The sequence below is a fragment of the Ambystoma mexicanum genome, chromosome 9, assembly GCF_040938575.1.
Source record: "Ambystoma mexicanum isolate Mex_15411 chromosome 9, UKY_AmexF1_1, whole genome shotgun sequence".
NCBI lineage: Eukaryota > Metazoa > Chordata > Amphibia > Caudata > Ambystomatidae > Ambystoma > Ambystoma mexicanum.
The window spans coordinates 574,274,251-574,299,446 of NC_090931.1; the positions used below are offsets into that span (position 1 = coordinate 574,274,251).

Genomic DNA, 25,196 nt, shown 5'->3' on the forward strand with positions numbered 1-25,196 from the left:
TATGTATTTATATATTTCCTCTGAAAAAACTTTACTTAAGGTGCAGTTAGAAATTAGATTTTTATTTTTATTTCAATTTTAAAATCTGTACTTTCTGCTTTATTTCTTTGTGTGGTCTGGCTCGTATGGTTCCCTTATCCTTCCCTTGGCATCATTTCCTGTTGATGCAGTTTGAGACATTAACTAATACTGACAGGGGTGGGCCAACTAGCATTTTTATCATGGATATAATTCCACTTTACGTTTTCGGCTAAACCCGGTTTTGACCCCCCGTTATAACCGTGGTTATCTCTTACGTCGAACACATAAAAATGGCGGGTTTTCATTTCTGAAAGGTCTCTGCTGCAAAGTACCATGGGAAAAATGTAGCTATCATTTTGGGAGAAGGGGACACCCCCTTCTCCGTCAAATATTTTAACAACTACCGGCCGTAATAACCCCAGATCCCTCCCGAAATCGAGCCAACACTTTGTGTCCAAGTTGTTTCATACCTAGTCCAATTCCGTCCAGTGGTTTTTGCTGTGCGTGCTCAGAAACGTGGACTTTTTCTCTATGGGACTAGACCGAAAACAGTGTTTTTTATTTTGCTTTCTTAATAGCTTTTTCATTTTTTATGAATCTTTCCCAAAATGTCCAGTCTCGTGGGAGGTGTGGGGGGAGGGATGCCGGGGGCTCATGACAAACTTTGTGTTTGCAATATATCTGCCAAATCGGTCATTCAAGTCAAAAGTTATTAGCAATTCAATTTTTGGGCTGCCACACTCTAATATATAGGAGGGACTTATGGATGCGTAGGTGTGATGAAGACAACCAAGGAATGAAAATATGAAACTCCGAATAAGATGTCGAAACAAGAATTATTTTTCCCTAAAGAGTTCTTCTAAAACCTGTAAGAGTCAATTAATTCAAAAGGATCTGCCATAGGAATATGGTAGCGATAGAACAGAGAGAGCACAAGAATGGCTATTCTTTGCACCTGGAGAATGTCAGGAAAAAAGCAGGCTGAAGGGGTTTGCTGGTCCTTGCTAGCTGTTAACATTTATATTTTTCTGAAAAAGGTGAGGCCAACTCGCAAAGCTAATTTCATGCCTTATGTGTGGCATTTGACTGGAAAAGGTTATACTTTACATATGTACAATGCACATGTGAGGTAAGCATCAGTGTGTACATTGAGCACATGTAATTTACATGTAGGCATTTGAAAACCACTGTTAATAAAAGGAGGTTTCCACATGCCTACATGTAAATTACATGCACTTAATTTACACACAGATGCTTATGTTACATTTGCATTATCTGTTATCATATTTGCGTAAGGGGTTATTGTGAAGGGAATGTCTTAGAGTGTGTATGGGAAAAGAGTGAGAGGCAAATATTCGTGAACCCCTAAGTCTTTAAGAAGTGAATGTGTATTCAGAAACACAGGCAAATCCATAGCACACTTATATGTGCACTCCATGCGTGCAGGTGGTTTTGTAGGTATACCAGCAAATGTGTTTGAAGAGACATCAGTTATGTGAAGACACATTTTTATGCATAGGAAAAAGGAAAATCGAGAGCTGGAAATGTTATGTTCCATTATTTTTGTAACCGTACACAGTTGCAATCTTCTAGCCAAACTGGCTTTTTTGCAGCATGTGGATGACAAAACACAATTGTGTCCTCAACCTTTCGCCATGCTACTATATATTCTGAACATTGAAGAGTATTTGCCTGCAATAACCTGGAAACATGAGACTATGGTGTGCCTGCGCTCGCGTGCGCCTGTCCCCTTTATTATGTACGCCACTTTTTGGAATAGTGAGATAGAAAAGAGACAGGACGAAGTTGGCAGGACAGTTACGATCTATGCCAGGTATCTAAGCATAGGGATCACAGTAGCCAACAGTAGATTTGGAGCAACATTAGGAGCTATGAGTTTCACTGTGTGATATAGGGGAGTATGAGAGATAGGAAGTTTGGAATATGTGAACAGTCCTACACCACTACCCCTACCAGTTCGGCGGGGAGAGTGGGTGAGGTGTTGGCAGGGCCTTGAAGGGCAGTAAGCGTTGCAGAGTCCGAGGGAGAAATACAGGTTTCTGTAAGGGTAATGAGGTCAAGGGAGGGCGAATGGGAATTAAGGAAGTTGGAGTTACAGGAAGTCTTGTTACAGATAGACTGTGCATCTGAAAGAGCAATGTAAGAGATTGAGATATAGAAGCATACTGATGTCGAGTCTGCAGAGTAGAGTCACGTTGGGGGTAGATGCGAGAAGAGGAAGTTTGATGAAAGTTAGGGTTGCAGTATTTGTGAATAGAGAGAATAGGTGAGCGAGAAGATGGGTAGTGTTGAGAAAACAAGCTGATAGGGCTAGCAAGAGAGTTAAAATGGTTTTGAGCAGAGGAGAATGAAGGGAGAAGTAGACGAGAAAGCAAAAGATAGTACGAGCAGTGCATGGTGAGAGGGGTTTGAACAAAGACGGAATTTGTACTTACAACCAAGTAGTAGGACACAGCAAAGCAAAAACTCAAAGGCAAAGAGGCTGGAGGTTGGCCCTTAGCTGTTCGCCCTTTGCTGGGTCACCCTGGGATGTGTCGCCCCAAAGAAAGGAGTGAAGTACTGGAAGTGGTGATGGCGGGAAGGCTACAGAGCAGGGCAGGCCAGGAGATGGAGTCCTGGCCCAGCCGCCCTGTTTTGTCTCTTGATGGTGGTGCAGATGTTAAGGGGAGCGGGTGGTATAGAAGATGCTGTGCTCAGGTTAGCAGCCATAGCCGGTGGGGGAGCAAGGCTGCCTCTGCAGGCAGCCTCAGACAAATGGAATGACTGCCTCAGGTGCTGTTGTTATGAGTTTCCTGTTGCTTTCATCCCAGCCGAAGCCATTTTTGGAGGTGCAAAGACCTTTCAAAGATGGCGGTTTTACGATCAGAGGTCACATGAGAAATCCGCAGATCGATCTTGGATGCTTTTTGTAGGTCCCCTGACCTCTGCAGGCAGAAGTGATTTGTAGTAAAGTAATGGGCTGCAGAAATGCTACTTTCATTGATCATGTAACATCGCTGAGAAGTAATAAATAATTCTCCTACAAAAAGTATGGCAAATTGGTCAGTGCAGTGAAATAAAAAGCACGCATTGCAAAACCAACTATTTTGGATTCAGTAAAAGTGTGAAATTACAATGATGTGTCAGTGTTCTTTCTTCAAACATAATGAACATGCAGCACGGATGGTCATTCAGCATCCATTTGCATGCATAAATAAACAAGCCTGACGAATTACTGTGTATGACATAAACAACAATGCATAGTTAAGGCCAAGCCTTATTTTGAATCACGTGGTGTTAGTTTATCTCTGAATTTAAATATTTCATGGTCCATATGTTGTATTCACTACATTAGAAATGATTTTATAATTACCCATTTCTTTCTGCATTTATAAAATCAAAGTGTCGATGAGGATGGTTTTTATAAGAAGAGGAGCGAATGAGTGAGAATGGTTGGGGATGTGTAAGGAAAGACAAAAATAGAGGAAATGAGGGATAAGAAGTGGGTAATGAAGACGGGATAATGATTGAATAAAGGATGAGTCAGCGGAGGATGGGCAAGAGGGATGAGTTGAGGCAGATGGGTGACAACAAGATGAATGAGGCGAGAACAAGTGTAGTGAGAATGAGTGGGATGGAGTGAAGGTGGTTTAGACATGGTAAAATGAAGATGGCTGTGGCGAGGGTGGGTGAAATATGACAAGGATGAATTCTTTTTTTTTATTGATTTGAATTTTTGTTTAGCGCTGGCCCTACCCAGAGGGTCCCAGAGCACCATATATGGTTCAAAGTTTAAAAAGGTGGGAGTTAAAAAAAGAAGTTACAAAATTTTTTCAGGAAAGAATAGGACTATTAGGATAGACAAGTCATAGCAGTGGAGGAGAGCTGGGTAATATGTGGGGAAACAGGAATGTTTTGAGGCTCTTTCTGAAGGATGCAGTGCGTATGTGAAGAGGTAAGGTGTTCCATGCCCTGAGTGCCCAGTGGGTAACTGGTTCTTTTTGTGTGCATGTGTGTTTGCAGAGTTGAATGTGTAGAAGGATTTTGGCTGGCTGTGTTTGTTATGCTGTTTGTATGGGTGATGTGTTTGAGTTTGTCATGAAGGTAAGATGGAGGTTTGAGGTGGATGGCTTTCAATACAATGCAGAGTACTTTGAAGGCAACTCTCTGGGGTAAGGGTAGCCAGTGGATCTGGGCAAAAGGGAGTGTGATGTGTGAGTGTTTGGGTAGGTGGAGGATGTGTATGGCCGCTGTGTTTTGTATGGCTTTTAGGGGGCAAGGGTGTAATAGGGGAGACCAGTGAGGGGAGCATTTCCATAGTCAAGCTTAGAGAGAACCAGTGCTTGGAATGCAGTGCAGAAGTTGTCAGGAGAAAGGATATGTCTGATTTTGCGTAAGAGGTGTAGTAGTAGATTGCATGTTTTGGTTACAACCGCTATGTGGTAGGTGAAGGAAATGGGGGGTCAATGGTGAAGCCAAAGAATTTGACAGGTGTGGGTAGGGATATGTGTGGTTTGTCTTTTGCTAGTTCTTGGATCCACGGGAGGAGGTCGGGTTTGTGCCTTGGGGGCAGATGATGAGGTTTAAAGTTATTGAACCATTGAGTTTGAGGAAGTGGGTGGCCATCCAGTTGGTGATGGAGGAGAGACTGTTTGAGTGCATGGAGTTGTGGAGTTGTGAAGGGGATGAAATTTGGAAGTATACTTGACAAAGTGTGTCCTGTCAGTGACAAAGGAGGTGAAGCAGTCAAGTATGGTGCCAGAGAGAGATTCATCCTGTGGGCTAGGATGTCTGGTAGAATGGTGTGGTCGATGGTGTCGAAGCCTGCATTGGGGTTGAGGAGTACAAGTAGTGCTTGTGTCCTTTGTCTGTGATGCTGTGGAGGTCATTGGGGATGTGAAGAGGAGCAGTCGCAGTACTGGTCCAGGTCAAAAGCCAGATTGGCAGGGGTTGAGTAGGTTGGATGTGGTGTTGTGTTTTTGCTGTTGGGAAGTTACAAAGCATTCCATGATTTGGGCGAGGTCTGGTAGGATAGTAATGGGACATTAGTTTTCAGGGGGTGTCGGGGCGAGAGATTTTTTTTGAGGAGGGGTGAGATTTGTCCCGTCTTGAGTGGGACTGGGAAAGTACGATATGGGAGACAGGAGTTGATGATGTTGAGCTGTGGGGAGCTAGGGTGGTGCTGCAATTGGTTGCAACTTGAGGTGGACATGCATCATCCTGGAAGTGTGTAGGTTTTGTTTTGGCAGTGAGGGTGATGAGGGTGCCAGTGTCGATGGGTTGGAAGGTTTCCCATGTGTTGGAATGTTTGAGAGTGGGGGGTGGGATTAAGAGAGCTGAGGGGAAGGCTGTCCTGATGTGTATTTTGGAGTTCAAGTAGTTCATGAGGGAGTTGCATACTTCAGTGGATGGTGTGTGGAAGTAGTGGATGGCGGTTTAGAGAAGGACTTGACAATGATGAATAGTTTCTGGGTACGATTGGTGGTAATGGGTGACTGACTTTGCCATTGCTTATGGCTGTTTTCTATTTGTTGCATCAGTGTCTGAGAGGTGCCCTGGCTGAGGGGCAGGGGTTCTTTTGCCAGGCATTTGAATGAGGTGAGAATGCAAAACGAGTATGTGTGCGGTTGAGGATGGGTGATGTGAGGCAAATGAGAAGTGAGGTGAGTATAAGCATAACGAAGATGGGTGAGGCAAGACGCAGGTGCATCATTTCAGTCGAGTATGGAGAGATGAGGATGGGTGACACAAGATAAGGCAAGACTGGATGGCACGAGAATGGAAGAGGTGGTGAGGGACAGGGATAAAAAGAGGAAAGGAACACCTATTTCTCTTTAGCAGGCACAGGTTCAATTTAGAGGCGCATATCAGAGCATGTCTATATACTCTTATTTGTTGCACATCTTAAAATGCATCTCTACCCAATTAAATCAGGTCCATGTAGGAATGAAAATCTCCCACCAGAGAAGAGATTCTTAATGGCACGGCTTCATCCCATCTCCCCATCAAGAGGAAGACGGAAAATATACGCCATAAAATATACAACACCCATCAGCCCTACCAAGCATGTTCATTGCTGATCTGTAAGTCCAGAGAGCAGTAAGCAGCTGTCATTGCAATCTGAGTGGGTGGGATGAAGAACTTTCACCAGTGTTTGGCGAGCTGGTGATCAGTAACCTTGATCTCATCCTGTTGTATGCCTTAGTTACATAGTTAACTGTAAGCAAGCTTTCTTTTTGAGTTCCTATTCTTTACTTGCTATTTAGGACTACTGTAATGTACTCCTATGGGTGACTACTGGGGCCACTTCAAGTGGCCTTGGCATTCCCCCATACATGGAAGTTACAGCAACACACAGGCATTAATTACGCATGGCGCAAGTAACACATGTAAAACCTTAATTTTGTGAATTTCACCAGTGTTCTCTGACCACGCGAGAGGAACCGGTGTGACGGGATGCAGTATAACATTGTTTTGGGGCTACATAGCCTAACTTTTCTATCGTTTTTTTTCTTCATTTTTTTTCACTTTGATAATGATAACATTTGTTAATATCCTACTGCTGTAGGCACAAGCCATTGCTTGTCTGATAAGACATTGCTTCTCACAAGCATCCTATATAGGGGTTTGTTGGTTTGCGACGCTCTGGCGCTAATTTTGATCCCAGTGTAACGGGAATCAACAGCGTAAAAGGGATCCATTGTAAACGCTGCCTGCCATGCTTTCAGAGTAGACAGCATTTACTCCATTTGCACACCGGAGTGCAAAAGGAAAGGACAAAAGGAGACGTATATGTATGCCGCCTTTTGCCCTCGCCTTTTGCACTTAGCCGTGCAAATGGAGAAAATGTAGCTGCGGGAACCCGCTTAAATGAAAGTCTACACATAAGAGCTCCCCGCCACCGAATGACGCCGAGACTCCAGTATGAGCTCCTCCGTACGTGCTGTAAAACAACCATGTAAACGATGCTCGGGTAATAAGCCAGTACGTACCCTCCACAATGTTTTAGACCATGTCATAGGACTTTAGTGATTAACATTCCATCAGTTTGGTCGTTCCTTTTTCCCAGATGGAGGTGCGCGTCTGACCAACTATTGGCTCCTGGCCCAGAAGAGATTAAAAGATTTGGATGTATTTAAAATAGTCCACATTTGCAAGTCATCGAACTCAACGCACAGTCTGGATCAGAGTCCAGACCCAACACTCACTTTATATTTGTTCCCAACGTAAACACGCCTGGTATTGTTTCTGATGTATCTATTTGAACATCGAGCGTGGGTTGCATAACGCCATACTTCTCTGCTTACCTTCAATTTCCACAAAATCCTGTTAAATTTGTGGTCGTAAATGCATATCAATTGCAAGTTGTGATTGGAACACTGGCCACAGTGTGTGTGCGGGCCCTGAAGGGGAACTTGGTGTTCAAGAGGCAAAGCATCTACAAAGATGTAATCAATTATTGATTCAGCTTTACCATTGGGCCATGTAGGGGAGATATGGGTATCTCCCGGCATGCTACCATTTAGTGGGCGCAAGTCCAACTCCATAAATGACTCATCCACATTAGTCCATTCTGTTGTTTAAGGGTACATTGTGGGTCCAAGAAATCACATTCAGACCTTGCAAAGATAGTGGTACACTCTGAATTCAGATCCCCATGACCAAGATTTTACAATTTTAGAACTCTCCACGCCAGTCATCAATGCAAGTTGCAACTTTCTCTAGAACTGCACCCAGGCCATTCATCCCATCATGCTAATAGACGTTGAAGATAACAAGATGTGAAGGGGCTGAACTGTTGAGGCAAACATGGGCTATGAAGACACCAGAGAACATACTCCAGTGTCTAACCACCATAATCTCAGGATTTGACCGAATTAGAGTGAAAAGACCCCCAGACGGACAACCCAAGGCACCCCTGCTTGCCGCCTGGCTGAAGACCGCATAGCCATCAAATGAAGGAGAGGTTAAGAGCCAGGTTTCCTGCAAGCATATATTAGAGAAAGATTTAAACATCACACAAACCTCTGGATTATTCAGTAGATGAAAGTGCAGCCTGGTGTTCCAGCACAGAATAGACAGAGTGCTCATGGAAGAGGAGCCGCTAGTGTTGGCGAGTTGAGCCCAATAGCCACGACCAGTCACTCGTCGCTTCTGAGACCCGCATCCTACTACGAAGGACAGACATTTCGTCAGGCAGAACATGCTTACTCACACCCACATTATGAACACTACTACCACCACACATGTTTCAGTGGGAAATGAGTTCAAGTCAAATCCCTGACACATGCTCTTCTTATCAGCTCTGTCACAGTCCCCCACATTAGCAGGCAACACTGCCCTAAGCACAGACCTTAAGGCTTCTCGGATAACATATTTATTTATTTATTAGAATTTGTGTTCACCGCTGGCCCTATGCAAAGGAACTCAGAGCACCTTACAAGGTTGGAAAGGTGAAACAGAAATTACAAAATGTTTTAGGATAGGATTGGCAAGTGGGGGCAGGTTATGTGTGGGGAACGAGATCTATTTTGTGGCTCTTTCTGAAGGTGGTGATGAAGGGTGCAGTGCAGATGTGAAGAGGTAGAGCGTTCCATGCCCTGGGTGCCTGGTGGCTAATTGCTTATTTTTGTGTGTATGTTAATTTGTAGATTGGAATGTGTAGGAGATGCTGGCTTGCTTGTCTGGTGTTTGTGTGGGTGATGGGTTTGAGGTTGTCCTGAAGATAAAATGGGATTTTGTGGTGGATGGCTTTGAAAACAATGCAGAGTCCTTTGAAGGTGATAATTTGGAAAATGGGCAGCCAGGGGTAGTGGGTGAGAGCTGGGGTGATGTGTGAATGTTTGGGTAAGTGGAGGATGAGTTTGGCTACTGTATTTTGTATGGCTTGCAGGGGAGCAAGGGTGCTGCTGGGTTGTCCAGTGAGGATTTCCAAATGACTACCCCAACCCCATCAAAATATTCAGACACACAAGAGATGGAAGTTAATGACTTGGGCCTATCAGCACCACACATTAGCCTCTCCAGCTAGCTCTCTAGCAACCGCATCTCTTCTCTTACAGAGCCACACATAGTGAGATCAACGAAAATGGTCGCTGATGGTCGTTATACAAAACCGCTTGATTATTATTATTAAAATGATGTGTATTATTTAAACAGAGGTCTATACCCAATGAATTATAAGTTATAAAACAACTGTGTGTTTTCATTTTTACTGAAGGACAGCCAATTGTCACAATGTGGCTATTGACCGAAAATAAATTCCATAGTACAGTGCCTGAACCACCAAGTGGTACCTTCACTATGGAGTTGCAGTGTGTTCTAGAAATGTGGAGTACGTTTTGGTTGGCCGATTGGTGGGACAGTGCTTTGGTGTAATGTTTATCCATGTCGTATTAGCTCCAAATTGTGTTTATCGATCTTTTAGGAAGCCTTGGGATGGGTTTCAGGCACCTGGGGTGAAAGTGCTCTACATTTTCCTAGACCATATGTGGTGCTGACAAGATCGCCATGCTTTTGTGCATGGGGGATAAAGAGGGTGTTCCTTTACTTGGATTGCTAAAACTGTAGACACAGATCATAATCGTCTCACTGTCCAACTAAGGATTCAACGAAATGGGAGTTTTAACTTCCGAGAATAATCATTTCTTTTCTGTTATGCCTGGGTTGCTTTATTTCGACACTTGTGGAAATGCCTGTGTACATGGGCCAAAGTTCTGTTGGATGGAAAATAATTGTATTTACAGAAAGCCCACTGTATGTGGAAAGAAAAAGTAATTTATTCCTAAAGCAACATCTCGCTCTAGCGGTGACAACAGGCGAAGCTGGCAATCTCTACTGCGCATGACTGCATCGCACAGACATACATCTGGCCTTTTATTATTGTAAGATATGCCTATGTTTATGACCTGAATGTACTCGGGAATCATGACCTTATTGACACTTTTCAAGAATAAAAGTGAATCGGATTATAGCCTGTGGGCTTGAACATATTTGCTGTTCCATTTGCTTCTCTGCTTTATAAGTGCATATTTTAGCTAGTGCCGATGCAGCGCTGTATTCCATGACATACTCATATCTTCTGTATCCTCTCCCAGATCTTGTCCCAGTTGATGGTCTTCATGATCAGCATTGTGAGTGCCATATTCTGCGGCCACCTTGGAAAATTGGAGCTGGATGCGGTTTCGCTTGCCATAGCGGTATGTTTTCTTTTTCGACCATTACTTTATTGGATTAGTAACTCATTGACTTGCTATCACAAAGTTCCTGTGGATTTCCTTGTGTTATAATCAATAACAGTCTGTATTTTTTTAAAGTATGAATTGAAAGATCATCTACGCATTTTTAAAGCATTACGGTAACCAGTTCAGTGTCCTTGCAGTGCAATGCTGAAATAGCTCAGAAAAAGAACATGAAAACCAAAAAGTACTGCCTCCCTCCTCACTTTTTTGGCCAAAGTCTTGCAACTATTAGTTTGAACTTTCGAATATGTGTAATGATACACAGTACGTCTGTTTGCGTTTTCTTCTTCTTTTTTAAATAAGTTTTCGCTTGACCCTTATAAGACATTGTCAGGCAGACATTGATTTTGTAGTGTCAGGAGTTGTAGTCCGGGGAGGGCAGGGGCGGGACCAGGGCATGGCAAAGGAAGTGACATGGAGTCAAAGGGGAAGACAGTCTGTACTTCATAGGCGTTGAATAAAGACGTGCAGCGTCTTACTCCGTCTCTGCCTGGTTTTGTTCCCACACAGCATGCCGCGTGTGGATGCATCTTGTAGACCCAAGGCCCCGCTCAAGGTCCGGAGACCTGACTTTATAACTGGCGACGAGAACAATGGCGTGTGTGTGCGGCCGTTACCATGGCGACCTGTCTGCACATGTCGGTTGAAGCGGGAAGCACCCGACCGGTGCCGACAAACTGTGAAAGGCAGCGCACAGCCCAGAGGCGGTCCTTCAACACCTAGGGCCGCAGCAGTGTGTGAGGAGTGCGCTGGGGAGCACGGTACCATGTGGGGAATCCACGAAAAGGCAACGGTGCTCGTGCCTCAGGGAGGCAGCCGTTTTGCCCATCAGGGAGAGCTCTAAAAGGAATGAGAAGGGAGTGGATCTGGAAACATCCAGTGGAGGGGCACATAGGAAGCCTTGGGAAGGGCAGGATGTTCCTGGAGGAGGGAGCAGTGCTCGTGTCCATTCAGGCGACGGCACCCAGAGGGCACTACCCTCATTGGATAGGATAACCCACACTAATTGAGAGAAGCATGGTAGTCTGCCCACAACATGTTGGATCAGGACATCCTAGCCGCATTACCAATGACCCCACAACAACAGGGCCAACAGCGAGTGGTAGATTCCCTGGCTGTGCAACTCCCCAGCACATTCAATGTCACTGACACTAGTAATATGGGGTCAAGATGGGCCAGGTGGGTCAGAGACTTTGACCCAGCCACCAGAGACATAATTGATGAGATCCCGCCGACTCCGCTGACTCCACCGACTCGATGCAGGGCCTCAAGGTGGCTCTGGCCGCATACTTCATGCCCCACTCCAATGTGAACTACGAGAGGCATCTTTTCCACACCACGAAGCAGCTGAAAGGGGAGACCATGGATGCCTTTGTGATGAGACTACGCAGCAAAATGAAAAACTGCAACTTTGCAAATTACTCTAACACTGAAGCTCGCAGATCATCGCTCGGTGTGAGTCGCAGTAATTCTGGAGGAAACTACTACCGAAGGCAAGGTCCCCAGAGGAAATACTCATGCTGTAAGGGCGGAAATGTCCAACAACTCACATGTAGAATCAATTGGGAACCATAAAGGTCAGATGCCGCAATCTGACAGTGTACACAAATTAGCAGGCGCCTCCACAGCGTCTGGCGAACCCTTCTGTTATCGATGCACTACGAATTCCCACATGAAGGGCCTCATTACGACCCAGGTGGAGGACTATCAGCACCATGGTCCATGCCGGTGTTCGCCATGGCGGAATGGGGAATTACCACCCCATTCCGAGGTTGGTGGGGCGGTAATTCCCCATGCCACCATGGTCCTTCCCCATTCCCATTTTTGCCCCATAGGGCTCAATGGGAATGGCAAAGGCACTAATAACGGTACCGCAAATTGCGGTACCGTTATTAGCACCAAAGTCCCTTTGCGGGTCCCTACTTTAACGGCTGGAAAAACCAGCCGTTAAGGTCGGGTCCCGCAAAGGGACCTCGTAATTAGGCGCTAAGTGTTTAACGCGCCGCAGCCTTTTACGGCGCCGTTAAACACTTAGCGCTTGGGTTGTAATGAGGCCCGAAGGTTTGTGCCCAGCAATTGGACAGCGTTGCTCAGACTGTGGAGAAGAAAATCACTGCAAGTCGGTATGCCACCTAGCGAGAAGCCTTGGTCTGGAGAATGACAGAGGCACTTCCAGCAGATCATGCAGAAGGCCCACCATCACAGCCACTGAAGCCTCTCACACGGATGCACAGTTTTCACAATGAGGAAAGGAAGGAGAGAGGAGAGACCACAGATCAGGCGAGGAGAGGCACCAAAGACAAAGAAAGGAAGAACGATCAGGGAGGGAAAGCAGGCGATACCGGATGTCCGCGACAAGACTGGAACGCCGTTCAAGGCACCTGGCCATTGCCTAGTTGAACAATCAACAACGGACACCGAACAGAGTTCTTCAGAAGGGAAGCAAAGGCAAAAGGGATACCTTTATGCACTAGGAAATCAGAACGTAACCAAGCACAGCCTCACGCTACTAATGCAACTGAACGAGACACATACAGAATTTCTCATTGACACAGACACAACTTTCAATGTCATCAGCGTACAGGTGTACTGGTCATTGCCACACACTCCCAGTCTGCGCCCAGCAGAAGTAGACATCTACCCATATGGCTCAAAAATCCAGTTGAAGTGCTTGGGACAATTTGAAGCACACTGTCGATACAAACACAGACCATGGACATACAAGTACATGTAATCTCTACCCCTTCAGAGCCGGGGTGCATCATGAGTTTCAAGACAGCAATTGAAATGCGCCTAATTCACATCCTCTACAATCTCATGGTCCATAAATACATTGATATGGTGGATAAGATAGAACAACTCTACCCGGCCCTGTTCAAAGGAATCAGCAAACTCCAGAATCACCAAATCACGCTTCACATTGACCCAGAAGTACGACCGATTGCGCAGCGTTACCGGGGTATCCTAGAGAAGATACAGCAACAAGTGACAGAAGAGCTACAGAAGCTGTTCAGCCAAGACATAATTAAACCAGCAGTGGGGCCCACGCCATGGGTGTCACCCATTGTGCCCGTCCGAAAGAAAGGGTTGGATACCATCCAACTGCGCGTGGACATGAGAACGTCCAATGAAGCCATCAAACGGGAGAGGCATCTAGCCCCCCACATCACAGACATGGTTCACTTACTAAACGGCGCCAAAGTATTTTCGAAACTGTACTTGAATAAAGGGTACTATCAGCTCAGCCGAAGCCCGGAGAGCAGATACATTACAACATTCGTAACCCATCTAGGATTATATAGGTACAAAAGGCTAAACTTCAGCATCTTGTCAGCGAGCCAAAATCTGCCAGGCGGACATCCACAATGTAATGAGGCATATACCGAACTGTATCAATTACAGGAACGAAATCTTGGTTTTCAGCACAACTACGGAAAAGCACGATGATACACTGGTGTGAGTGTGCATGGCCCTAGAAGCGGTCAACCTCAGATTGAATTGTGAGAAGTGTGAATTCAGGAAAAGAAACCTCCGGTTCTTTGGTCACATTTTCTCGGCGAATGGAATGACTCCTGACCTGGAGAAGGTACATGCATTAAACAAGACTTTGCTGCCAACTAATGTACGTATCAGAACTTCGGTTGTTCTTAGGCTTGGTGAGTTATTGTGCTCCTTACATCAAGGACTTTGCGACGATAATTAAGCCCCTGAGGGCACTGACTGAGCAACACACACCTTTCCATTGGTCAAGGAAGCTTCTCAGCCATTTGAGACAGGATAGCAAGGGCGGAAAACATGGCCTACTTTGACGCGGACAGAGAAACCGAACTGACGGTTGATGCAAGCTCGGTAGGTCTGGGGGCATATTAGCACAGAAGAGCCCTGATGGATCAGGACAGAGACAAATTGGGCTTCATTATGAGGTTGGCGGTAAGGGGTTAACGGCAACGGTAAAGGTGCCATTGCCGTTAACCCCTTACTGCCACATTACAAGTCCTTTTGCGGGTCCCGCTAAACCGCTAAAGAATCAGGGAGCTATAGCGGGCCCGTTATTAGCTCCTTCCCCATTCCCATTGAGCCCTATGGGCGCTCGAATGGGAATGGGGAATGGTTTTCAGAATGACCCAGTAAGTCCCCATACCGAGAACCGGACCCGGTAGGCGGTATGGGGTAGCCATGGCGCTAATAGCACCATGGCTACCTCCATACTCGTAATGCGGCCCATTGTCTAAAATGCGAGCAGAAGCCTTTCAAAAACTGAACAAGCCTATTCCGAAGCAGAAAAAGAAAGTTTAGCAGTAGTGTGGGCCTGCAAACATTTCCATTTGTTCCTATATGGAAAACCCTTCACAGTCATAATGTACCACCAAGCATTGCTGTTCCTCTATGGCAACCTGCAGGCAAAAATGCCTCCCCGCATCGCGCGATGGGGCCTCCGGCTACAAGACTACTCTTTCACCATCATCCACAGACCAGGGAAGGAAGCCAACCCGGCTTACTTCTTGTCACACCACCCCAGAAAAGAACACGCCCCGGAACCGTCAGTGGCGGATCGATACATTAGATAGCTTATCCAGCAGATTGCTACGAAAGGCATAGAACCCCCTGGAGCTAGCAAAGGCGGTGGAGGATGACAGTGCTTTTCAGATAATAACAGAGGGGTTGAAGACAGGGAAGTGGCGGTCAGTTAAAGAAAGAACAAAATGGATGTCGGCCGAAAAAAGGAAGGACGTGAGGCGGTCTACTACTGGTCAGAGACGAGCTAGCACTGTCGGAAGAGAATCTAATCCTAAAGGGGAACAAGATCATCATACCGAATCAGCTCCGGAGGCGAGTGCTAGACCTTGCACATGAGGGACATCGCAGGATAGTTTCAACAAAAAGAATGCTTCACCAGAAGGTGGGGTTTCCACAGCTGGATGGAAGAGGGGAAGACTTACTAAGAGACTGCGCCATGTGCAGCCTCATCACCCCTATAAGAAGCCCTGAGCCACTTAACATGTCACCACTACCTGAAGGAGTGTGGAAGGAAGTTTCCATAGACTTCTTTGGCCCGATGGAAGGGGGGAAGTACATGGTGGCAGTGATGGACGAATATTTCAGATACCCAGAGCCACAAGTAATCTCCTTCACGGAGGTACACCATGTCATTCCCGTGTTGGACAGGATTTTCAGTGCTTAGGGCATTCCCCTGCAGGTCATATCGGATAACGGGCCACCTTTCACGAGCCAAGCTTTTCCGGGACATCGCAGAATATATGGGCTTCAAACACAGGAATGTTACTCCATTGTGGCCCCAGGCAATGGCATGATTGAAAGATTTATGGCCAACCTGAAGTGAACACTGCAAATATCCCAATTGTCAAGGCAACCTTATGAGCAAGTGCTTCATCGACTATTGAGGGATTACAGGTTCACCCCTTGCAGCTCGAGAGGGAAGTGCACTGCTGAAGTCATGTTTGGACGGAGTATTGGCACCAGACTGCCTCACCACAAAGGGGTGGTTGAACAACAGGAGGAAGACTGAGAGATGAGAAATAGGGACCTCCAATCAAAGGAAAAGATTAAGTCCTACACTGATTGAAGGAGGCAAGCAAGACCATCCTCTCTAGAGCTTGGGGACGCGGTGGTCAAGAAACAAACCAGGACCAGCAAAGGGCACATGTTTTTTCATGAAGATCCACTAATCATCACCAGGAAGAAGGCTTCACTTGTCACTGCGGAAGGGGACTGGCGTCAGGTAACCAGGAACTCATCACACTTTAAAAGAGTGCCTGGGACACTTCAAAAGCCACGACAAGGGTCACGAGAAGATGAAAGAGAATATTCCTTGGACGAGTCGTATCAGGGAGATGGAGAGGACTCTGATGTTTCAGGCCTGGAGGAATGTGGACCTGACGAGCCGAGGGAGAGTCTGGAACCAGGGAACTCTCGCCCACAAAGGGCTCAAGTCAAACCCTGCAGACTCATTGAAGAAATGGGGTAAAGTTGTGCTGGGGATATTGTTGTTAGCGTTTAAATTGGGGGGAGGTGTAATGTTGGGAGTTGTAGTCTGGGTAGAGCAGGGGCGGGCCAAGGGCATGGGTGGGGGGAGTGACATAGAGGGGAAGGATAAGTCAGTCTGTACTTGGTAGGTGTTGAATAAAGACGTGGAGCATCGTACTCTGTCTCTTCCTGGCTTTGTTCCCGTGCAGCGTGCCACACGCGGATGCATCATGTAGACCGGAGGTCCCGGTAATGGTCCAGAGACCTGACTTTACAGATTGGATAAATACTCCTGTCATTCCATTCATAACACTACCTCTAGTCTCTCCTCCCGCTCACAGCCCCATACTTGAAAAAAGCGATCATTTATACTCTATAATCAGAGTTGAGCTATGATGTTCCCTGTCTGAACCTTGGGGTATATAGTGACAGACTGCTGCAACTGCTCTGTGATGCCAATCCGGTTGTGGTGTGCAGAGGATCACCTGGCTATACCCCAAAACCTATTGGCCTTGCCACATGAGAACATCTGACACTTTAAGATACAGACAAACGCAAGTATTGCTGAAATGTATTCCACAGGTGCTGTAAACCAGGCCCTGTTGTGCAGATACAGTCTGTATTCCAACCCAAAAAGGTGTGAAGTTCTGCACACAGCGGAGCTGAGAAACATAGTGAAGTGGGAGAATGGGATAACACCCTCCCCCCAATCTCATCCAGACCATGGCCTAGGGGATCACTGCCCAGACACCCCCCACGAGGGGAGTTCATCTACTTACCAGATGACAAAATACCCTGGTTCAAAAACCTACACATGCAAGGACTATGCCCACCAGCATGCCAGGCTCAAACCAACGCCGGAGACATGGATCAGCTCGACTAAAACAACAGCCATGAGTATTCACATCGTTAGAGATGCCATGACGACATAGCCAACAGACAAGAATACACGTGCCACCATGCACACTGGTCACTCACACACCAACCCACACGAAGAACATACTCAGTGCTACGACGCAGCGGACGGTCACACCCACACACATGCATCGTTGTTATTTTTCACATAGGCCTTCTACAGCACCGCAGAAACGCAAGATGCCCGAAGAGCTTGTGTACATGCTTTCTGACGCTTTTTCTCGCCACCCATCCCTATGAGGACACCACCATGTATATCTAACGCTGCCTGTGACTGTCGCCCCGCAACCTCCATACTATGGATTATGTACCGCCACCCAGAAACTAGGCCCAAGTAGGCCGCAAGCAAGAGTCACCAGGCAGGAGCCTCGCAAACGAAAACCCTCCCAGAGCGAATAAGTGCTGACCATGCAGAACGAGCCCCAACGAGAGCCCACAGCCAAGGCCACAATGTTACAACCCGCACGCTACGCTTCCAGCGCCAAGGTTACACCTGCAGGTGCCAAGCCCTTAGAGACAGAATATAAAATCTAATGCTAATAATTCTGCTCCAGCTACGGTCTCCACACACGTGACCAAGCCGAACTGTCAAGATGCCAAGCTTACGAGACGAGAAGCCGCCAGGGTCCCACGTCTGGGACACAGGTTGCAACAACGAAGCGACAAAGATGGACACCTACAGCGATGGGAAAGACCTGCTCACCAGTCCATAAGCAGACCTGTCCATTGTCTGCACTAACACATAGTTGCACATTGTTGCTAATGTCAGGTACACCGCGGGCTTGGAACAGCGATGGTCCCAGGCTTGGTGGCTCGCGGGAGAACCAATCAGAATACAGGGGGCTTATTACTGATGCCATTACTCCTAGCCAATCACCAAGGGTCCCCTTGTAACAATTCCAAAGTAGCAACTGTTAGGAACAGCCCAAGTATACCACCTGACCTGTCCTCCACCACTAACATCTCTCCCTATAGGGGACATATACTAACCCTACCACTTGGGGAACCAATCCGAAGTGGCAATAGGTTTTGTGATGATTTTTCCCAGGTGACCCAAGTAGCGCGTCATACTGCTGTAAAAAGGGCCTGCGAGCCCCACTAATGATGAGAACTTTTCCGGATGCATACGGACTAAGCGTATCCCTGCCGTTACTCTAATTTAGAAGAACATTCTAAGTTGAATTTAGAAGTACATTTAAAAAGTTGAATTTAGAAGTGTGCCCAATAGCCTCTCTGTGAAAAGTTGAATTTAGAAGTGCGCCAAATAGCCTCTCTGTGAAAAGTTGAATTTAGAAGTGTGCCCAATAGCCTCTCTGTAAAAAGTTGAATTTAGAAATGTGCCCAATAGCCTCTCCGGGAATTAGAAGTCTCTGAAAGGGCATGTAACCCATCATATCTCACCAACACGCTTACCCTCTCCTTACATCACCACTCAACTAGAACACAGAGATACTATGACACCATTCGGTATAACTGTTCTCATATCAACATTCGCCGCTCACTCCACATCATTCTAAATAATCACTGCTGGTTACACACCCCCCAGCGAGGCGTTCTCCTCAGGCCTAACGCAGCCATATCCGATCTGGATAAATCCTGCCAGAACGAACACATACTCCTGACCTCTCAACCACCACACCTACCGCTAGAAAGCAGCTATTACACTGATACCGCACGAGCTGTACACATACCCGGTGCTCACACGCACCTTTTGACTCCCTCTACTCTCTCTACTGATATGAACTTCGGTTCCCAAGGGCGTTCAACCTACCAGCGCCTTCAGACCATACCATTGGTATATAAGGCGCTATATAAATGCAAAATAACAATAACAATAACAATAATGAACAGCAGTCATTGCCTTGCTCCTTGTATGCGTGTGTCATACTCCTTCTGGGACGCGGGAGGAGTTGGGGCCTCCCCAGCCCGGAGGTTCGCGGACGGCTCTGCCGGCCCCTGGGATAATCACCCCGACAATAGTAAATAGAGAATTCCCATTCATCAGAGAATCCACTTTTGGGGGAACATTAATGTCACAAAAACAGTGTGGCACGCTGCTGTTCCTGCACATCTACGAAAGGACATGAAAACCAAAATGGTGAAACTCTCAATCCTCCATTAGAGGCTCCTGCACCTATGTTACAACGCATAATCAAATACAGCCAATCCTGCAATAGAAAAATACATTTCACGGAACTTCAAGCTCATATATACAGCCCAACCCATAGGAAGGTGAGAGGGGTGTGTGTTATATATAAGAATTCCACAACAGTGCAAGGATGTGGGAGATTGGAGAAAGAGGCTATTGCTGGTTTTGTGTTGGGGAGAGGAGAGGTTGGAGAAAGTGAGGAGATTGGAGGAGCAGAGGAGATTGGGGGAGGAGAAGAGACTGTTGAAAGGAGGAGAAGAGGAGGTGAAGAAGAGAGTATGATCAGAGGAGGGGGTGCAAAAAGGAGTAGAGGAGGAAAAGGAAAGATTAAGGTAAAAGGAAAAGGGGTGAAAGAAGAAGCAGAATAGGTGGAAGACGAATTCATATTAGAGGAGCAGGAGGTCAAAGGGAGAACAAAAGAGTGGAAGGAGGGAACAAGATCAAGGAATGGTGAATGGAGGAGCTGAGAAACGGGAAAAGGAAAGAAGAATATAGTGGGAGGAAGAGGGAGAGATTTGGAAGGTTAAGGCACAGAAAGTGAAAAGAAGATTGGACAAAGCTTGAGAAAGAAGAACATTCATACTCTATCCTACTGGGGTTTTTAAGACCCGTGGGAGGAATCATGAGTATGATTTATGATTGTTCTATATGTGGCAAAGAGTTAAGGCAGCGTTTGAGGAGTCAGTGAAGCGCCAGCTCCACAGTAGAGATATATTGGAGGCCCTCAGGTATGAGCTTCAGCAGTGGCGACAAAGAGGAAAGTCACTGGTGTGGTTGGGCGGTCAGTATCGATCTAAGAAGGGGATGAAACTGCAAGTGTTCGAGAGCAGGGGCAGCCCTTAATACCTCCATTCCGGCACAAGCCCCTTTCTGACTTATGGTCTAAGGCCTGGAAGAAGTTCCATGATACCCCCCTAATCGGGTACCGAGCTCGGAGACGTAGGCAACAAGACCACCAAGATCCACAGACACAGGTCTAATATACCCGCTGACCTACGTTATAAACGATAAGTGAGCGGGACACCTAAGACTGTGAGCTATGATGAAGGGAGATCTGTAGCATATTAAGAGACTGATGTTTTTTCCTTTTGGTTGGAAGTTGAAAAATATGTTGTTGTTTGTATTCCAATGACATTCCCTTGATACCACGAATGTCGTTCAGGGGACGCGGTTGGGGAAGGGGTGTGCCTAGGATCTTATATTTCGCCATGCCCCTAAGGTGTGCCAACATGAAATACAGATGTTTGGTTTTACAAAAGGGGAAGGAACGTAAGCCTGGGACAGAGGGGCCTGAATAGAAGGGTTGCACACCAAGGAAAGTGAAAGGCCTGAAATCCACATTCAGTTGTGTTTGTTTAATTTGGGCTCCTTTTCCCCTTTATAACTGCACTATTTAAAAAATTTAATTGCAAATCAGACGTGCAATATCTGAGATTGTGTCATCCCTTTCCGTATCCTGCCAGGACGTTTTCACAATTGTCAGTTTGGGCTATTACCCAGACCTTTTGGTTACAGAAATTCAAAAGAATGCATGCGCGCAGGTTGTTGTGCGAGTATTTCTACTTTTGGGGTTCTTTGGACCCCGTTTCCTTTTTAGAGCAAATACCAGTAAATACTGTTGTGATGTCAGTGGCGAAAGGGTAAAGGCTGGCACTGGAGGTTTAGGGTTTAGGAACGCATGCCATAGGAATTGATAGCCTGATCGCACCTGATGTGAGAACTGAGAGTTCTACACATGTCGATCCCATGTCATAGGCTGCATTTTTACTTCAGGTTCAGAGAAAAAAACGTACTTCGTGCACGTGTTATTTGGCTCTCAGTACAGTCTCTGTGTATTTTTTGGATGAACTGGCGGTAATTGCCATCCTCACTGGAGGTATTTAGCAAAATCTGCCCAATTACAGAAATACTGCTGGCCTAAATTTAACATTAGTAGTATTTCTGGAATAAATAAACGTATTGCTTTTATTTCTCTATCCATGTTCACTCTAGCAGTAATGGAGGTAATGGACAGTGGATAGTAGCGATTCATGCAACTGCCGTCAGAAAGAAATCAAAGGATACATTCTGTTATGCATTATCATTTGAAAGTTGTTTTTCCCTCAATGTCTTTTGCCCTTTGTCCTCTCCCCTCCTTCCTCCCAACCTTCTCTGGACGTTTCTTTAACCATATTACCTTTTCGGAATTGTTCAGTGTGTCCTTTTTGTTTGTTATTCAGAAGATGTAACTGGGAAATAGGATTTCCAGCAGATGTATTTGTTACCTAATATACACTAGTTAAGTTATTTAATATAAAGTGTACCTAATATCTGACAACATTGGTATCGTTCCTTCCTTTCTGGTGTTCGGTCTACCATATCGTAGTTTATGGGTAGCATTAGGGTAGGATAATACATGTCTCTCTATATTTGAAATGTACATTTTTCTATCATCACGGCTTGGAAATTCATCATTCCATGACACGAGCGGAGGTTCACACTATGCTTCTTCAAAGTCTTTTCATCAGATTCAAAGGTGGGCGGTACTATAATCTCTTTAGATTTTATTTATTTATATATTTATTTTATTGTGTGTTACAGTTCAAAAAGTTGGACTTCACACAGTTTAAGATAGAAAAAGAACATTTCATTAGTGCATTTGATAAAGGATCAATAGTTAAAAATGTCACCTGTAAAAATTGTTAAAACACAAAGACAGTTTCCAGGAAGTCTAAAACTCTTACTAAAATCGTTATTTCATTAGTATTTAACATACTAATGCAGAGCTCCTCCTGCCCAGATGCAGAAAGGGCAACAATTTTCCCTTCCTAAATGTGGACAATACTGGGCAGATTATGCATAGATGATTCAAAGTATCATCCTCACTCTTGCAGACCTCCATTGTCGGGAATAGGTTTAGTTTTAACTTTAATATTTTAAGTGGAAATCCCTAGACGGATTTTTCTCAAGTATGGAGAGACTACATTCAAGTTTTTAAATGAGCACCTAAAGTGATAATTAAAGCACTGATAAGCCAACAACCCAGCCCTCAACTCGATCCAGGCATTCCTATATAGCTTAACATTTGTTTTGTTTGGATTTCCAGCCAGCTCCTCAGTTGACGACTCAATTTTTCCAAGCAGCTCCCTTCAGATCTGTCCCCATTGTTCCAATGCTCTACAAGTCCTGTTGCCCAGCATGGAATTAAGGAGCCCGAAGAAGAACGCTGGCGGGGGAACCAGGATGTTAGCAAATGTTTGTAGTAGTCCCCACTCAATATAAGTCTGCATTGGGAGTTGGCCCAGTTCATGGAGAATTCCCGCCAGACACAAGACACCAAAACTACTCTCTTCCATCTCTCCACAACACAGCACACACCAAAAACACCTGCATACAACATACAAATGCCAATCCATCAAACTCATACGAGCACACAGTGACTGGTTTTTCCAAACTGAAACTACCAACAGCACAACAAAGCTCTCTTGCGTATTTCCCTCTCACCCTCACTAGCCTACGCAACCCCCTTCCTTTTCAGATCCGCAAGAGTGGCTGGAGACCATGAAAAATGGCATTGGTGCGCGGTACAAGTCCAAATAACATAACATCATTAATGACCCTTCCCTGCATTATCTTAGATTGTACAGTAGTAGAACTATCCACCCTAAAAACCTGTGATGGAAATGGACTACAAAAAAAGAAAAATAATGCCAGATTTTAATTCTCTGGATAATTTCATGCTGTATTTCAGTGAATCTGCATCCGTTACTGCAGTAATTAATCTTTTCTAACGTGATATCTTACCAGAGACCAGTCTCTAAATGCCCAACTGGGATTCAAACCTGTGTTGCTCTGCTTTATCTTGTTTCCATAAACGCGGTTCCCCTGAGCTATCATCCCGGCAATAGCAGGGGTATTCTTATAATGGTGTAGTCTTGCAGTTTAGCAGATGCGGTAACAGTCATTAATGCACATGGTAATTAGTCCAAGATATCGGCCAAGGCCCTGATTCATGGATTATTTGCGCAGAAAAAAACGGGATTTGTGAGCCATTCTGCCCGCTAATCCGCATTTGTTAAACAGGGATTTGCGGGAAGAATGGCGCACAATCACGTTTTTTCCACCGTAAATAATCCATGAATCGGGGCCCAAGTCTTTAGTGTTACCCAATGCCAAGAAAGCAACATTTGCCGCCCAGTGAAACCAGTTGAACTGAAAGTACACAGTATGGCAGGCATAAACTTTCAAAATCTTTTAATTTTCACAAAACGTAATCTAGGTACAGCAAATCAAACAGCAAAGCTCCCAAATCCCAGCTAAAATACTCACTTAACCCAGTAAGCAGGCGGCGTAGAGCAACCCTTCATTTTGGAAACAATTTTGATCATGTGGTATGTGCCCTTCACATGTAAACAAGGAAGAATGTTTATCACAAACGCAAGAGAACTTAGGTCCCTGCAGCACAACAATAGTTATTTACCCTTCTGTGACAGGCGACCAGAGGTGGGCTTGTTGGTGTAACTACTGGGCTAAATAAACCAGGCACTTGCCCCCTTAGGTTAGGTTAAGGTTGCCTTTGTAAGTCACCTGTTTTCTTATAGTCTGTTTTGTTTTGTCGCTGGTATATGTTCCACTTTGTTTTCACCCTCATAAGCAGGTTCACCATTTGTTCTCATCTTTGTGCTATTGTACAGGCACCCTTCTGTGTTATTGTAAGTCATCCCGGCAATGCAAATAAAAACTAAATGAATATAAAACACACCTTTCTAAAATGTAAGAAGGGCTATTTCCAAAAGTATACTGAGAAAGGAAAAGTTGAATGAGGTGCAAAAAAATCATGCTACGTTTGTGCAGTGTGTCAAGTCTTATGATGCTTGTGACGAACGTGTCTGTGAGGTTTTGTGATGCTTTAATGACTTTGTTCTGTAACTGGACAAAAGGCACTGGAGTGAGCAAGTCTGCCAGTGTTTTCGATGGAATTTGGCTGCATGTGCTGCATAGAAACACAATTTAGGCCACAACTCAGGACACAGGTCCCAACCTGTGGTCCTGCTGTTGGGGCCTGTTCTCATCTGAGGTGTTCTTTCTCATGGTGTAAGACCTGTCTGGAGTGACAATACCGGCTTTGTGTTCAATTACATAAATTTGTATTTGTTGCATATAAACACAACTGTTGAGGCACATGCTCATGTGATTAGCCCTATGATGGAATTTGAGGGCCCGTTTCCTTTCCTTTCCCAGTGGGGAACCCCAACAGTCCTTCACTAGCTCATCCTGAACTCTTTGATTTTACTCTCTTGTACTCGTGCCACTGTGTAATGGCATTCTTACCATCATCATATTCTTTATTTCAAAAAAGATAGCAGGCGCTCCTCTCCAGAAAGAACACGGCATGATAACTTGTTCTGAGATGAGAGTTTGCAGCACACGCTTTTTGCTCACTGGACCTTTCACACATGGGAAATTACCATTTGCATAGCAGTCTTTGTCCCACCCACATGGGCAGTCCAGCACCGAAATGCTATGGCAATTCCTCTCTGAACAAGAGTACCAACAGCAACCGCATACACGTGTTTCAGCCTTGTTGGGCCTCATCAGTGAGGTGAAGATGTGCCTCTCTGAGCAAAGTGAGCAGGGAGTCCACGTCTGGTTGCCCCCAGGTAACTCAGGGTGACCAACCGCAAGTTCCTTGCAAATATTTCAGAAAAGGTAGCAGGCGCTCCTCTCCAGAAAGAACATGGCATGATAACCTGTTCTTTATTTCAGCAACAAATCGCCATAAAAGAGAGCATATCATACATTCATGTTACAGTGCAATGAATACAAATGTAAAAACATATTCAACAAACACACTCAAAAGATCTATAAGAACAGATAAAACACATAACTTCGATTAAAATAGGCAT

General features: G+C 45.4%; 1 protein-coding gene across 1 annotated transcript in view; it reads left to right on the forward strand.

Annotated features, from left to right (window-relative positions):
- Positions 1-25,196, forward strand: part of LOC138488293 (multidrug and toxin extrusion protein 1-like) — an 832,142-nt gene that overhangs the window by 173,728 nt on the left and 633,218 nt on the right. The window contains exon 2 of the mRNA XM_069615176.1: positions 10,119-10,220. Within this exon, the coding sequence (XP_069471277.1) occupies positions 10,119-10,220 (102 nt within the window). The remainder of the gene's footprint in view (positions 1-10,118; positions 10,221-25,196) is intronic.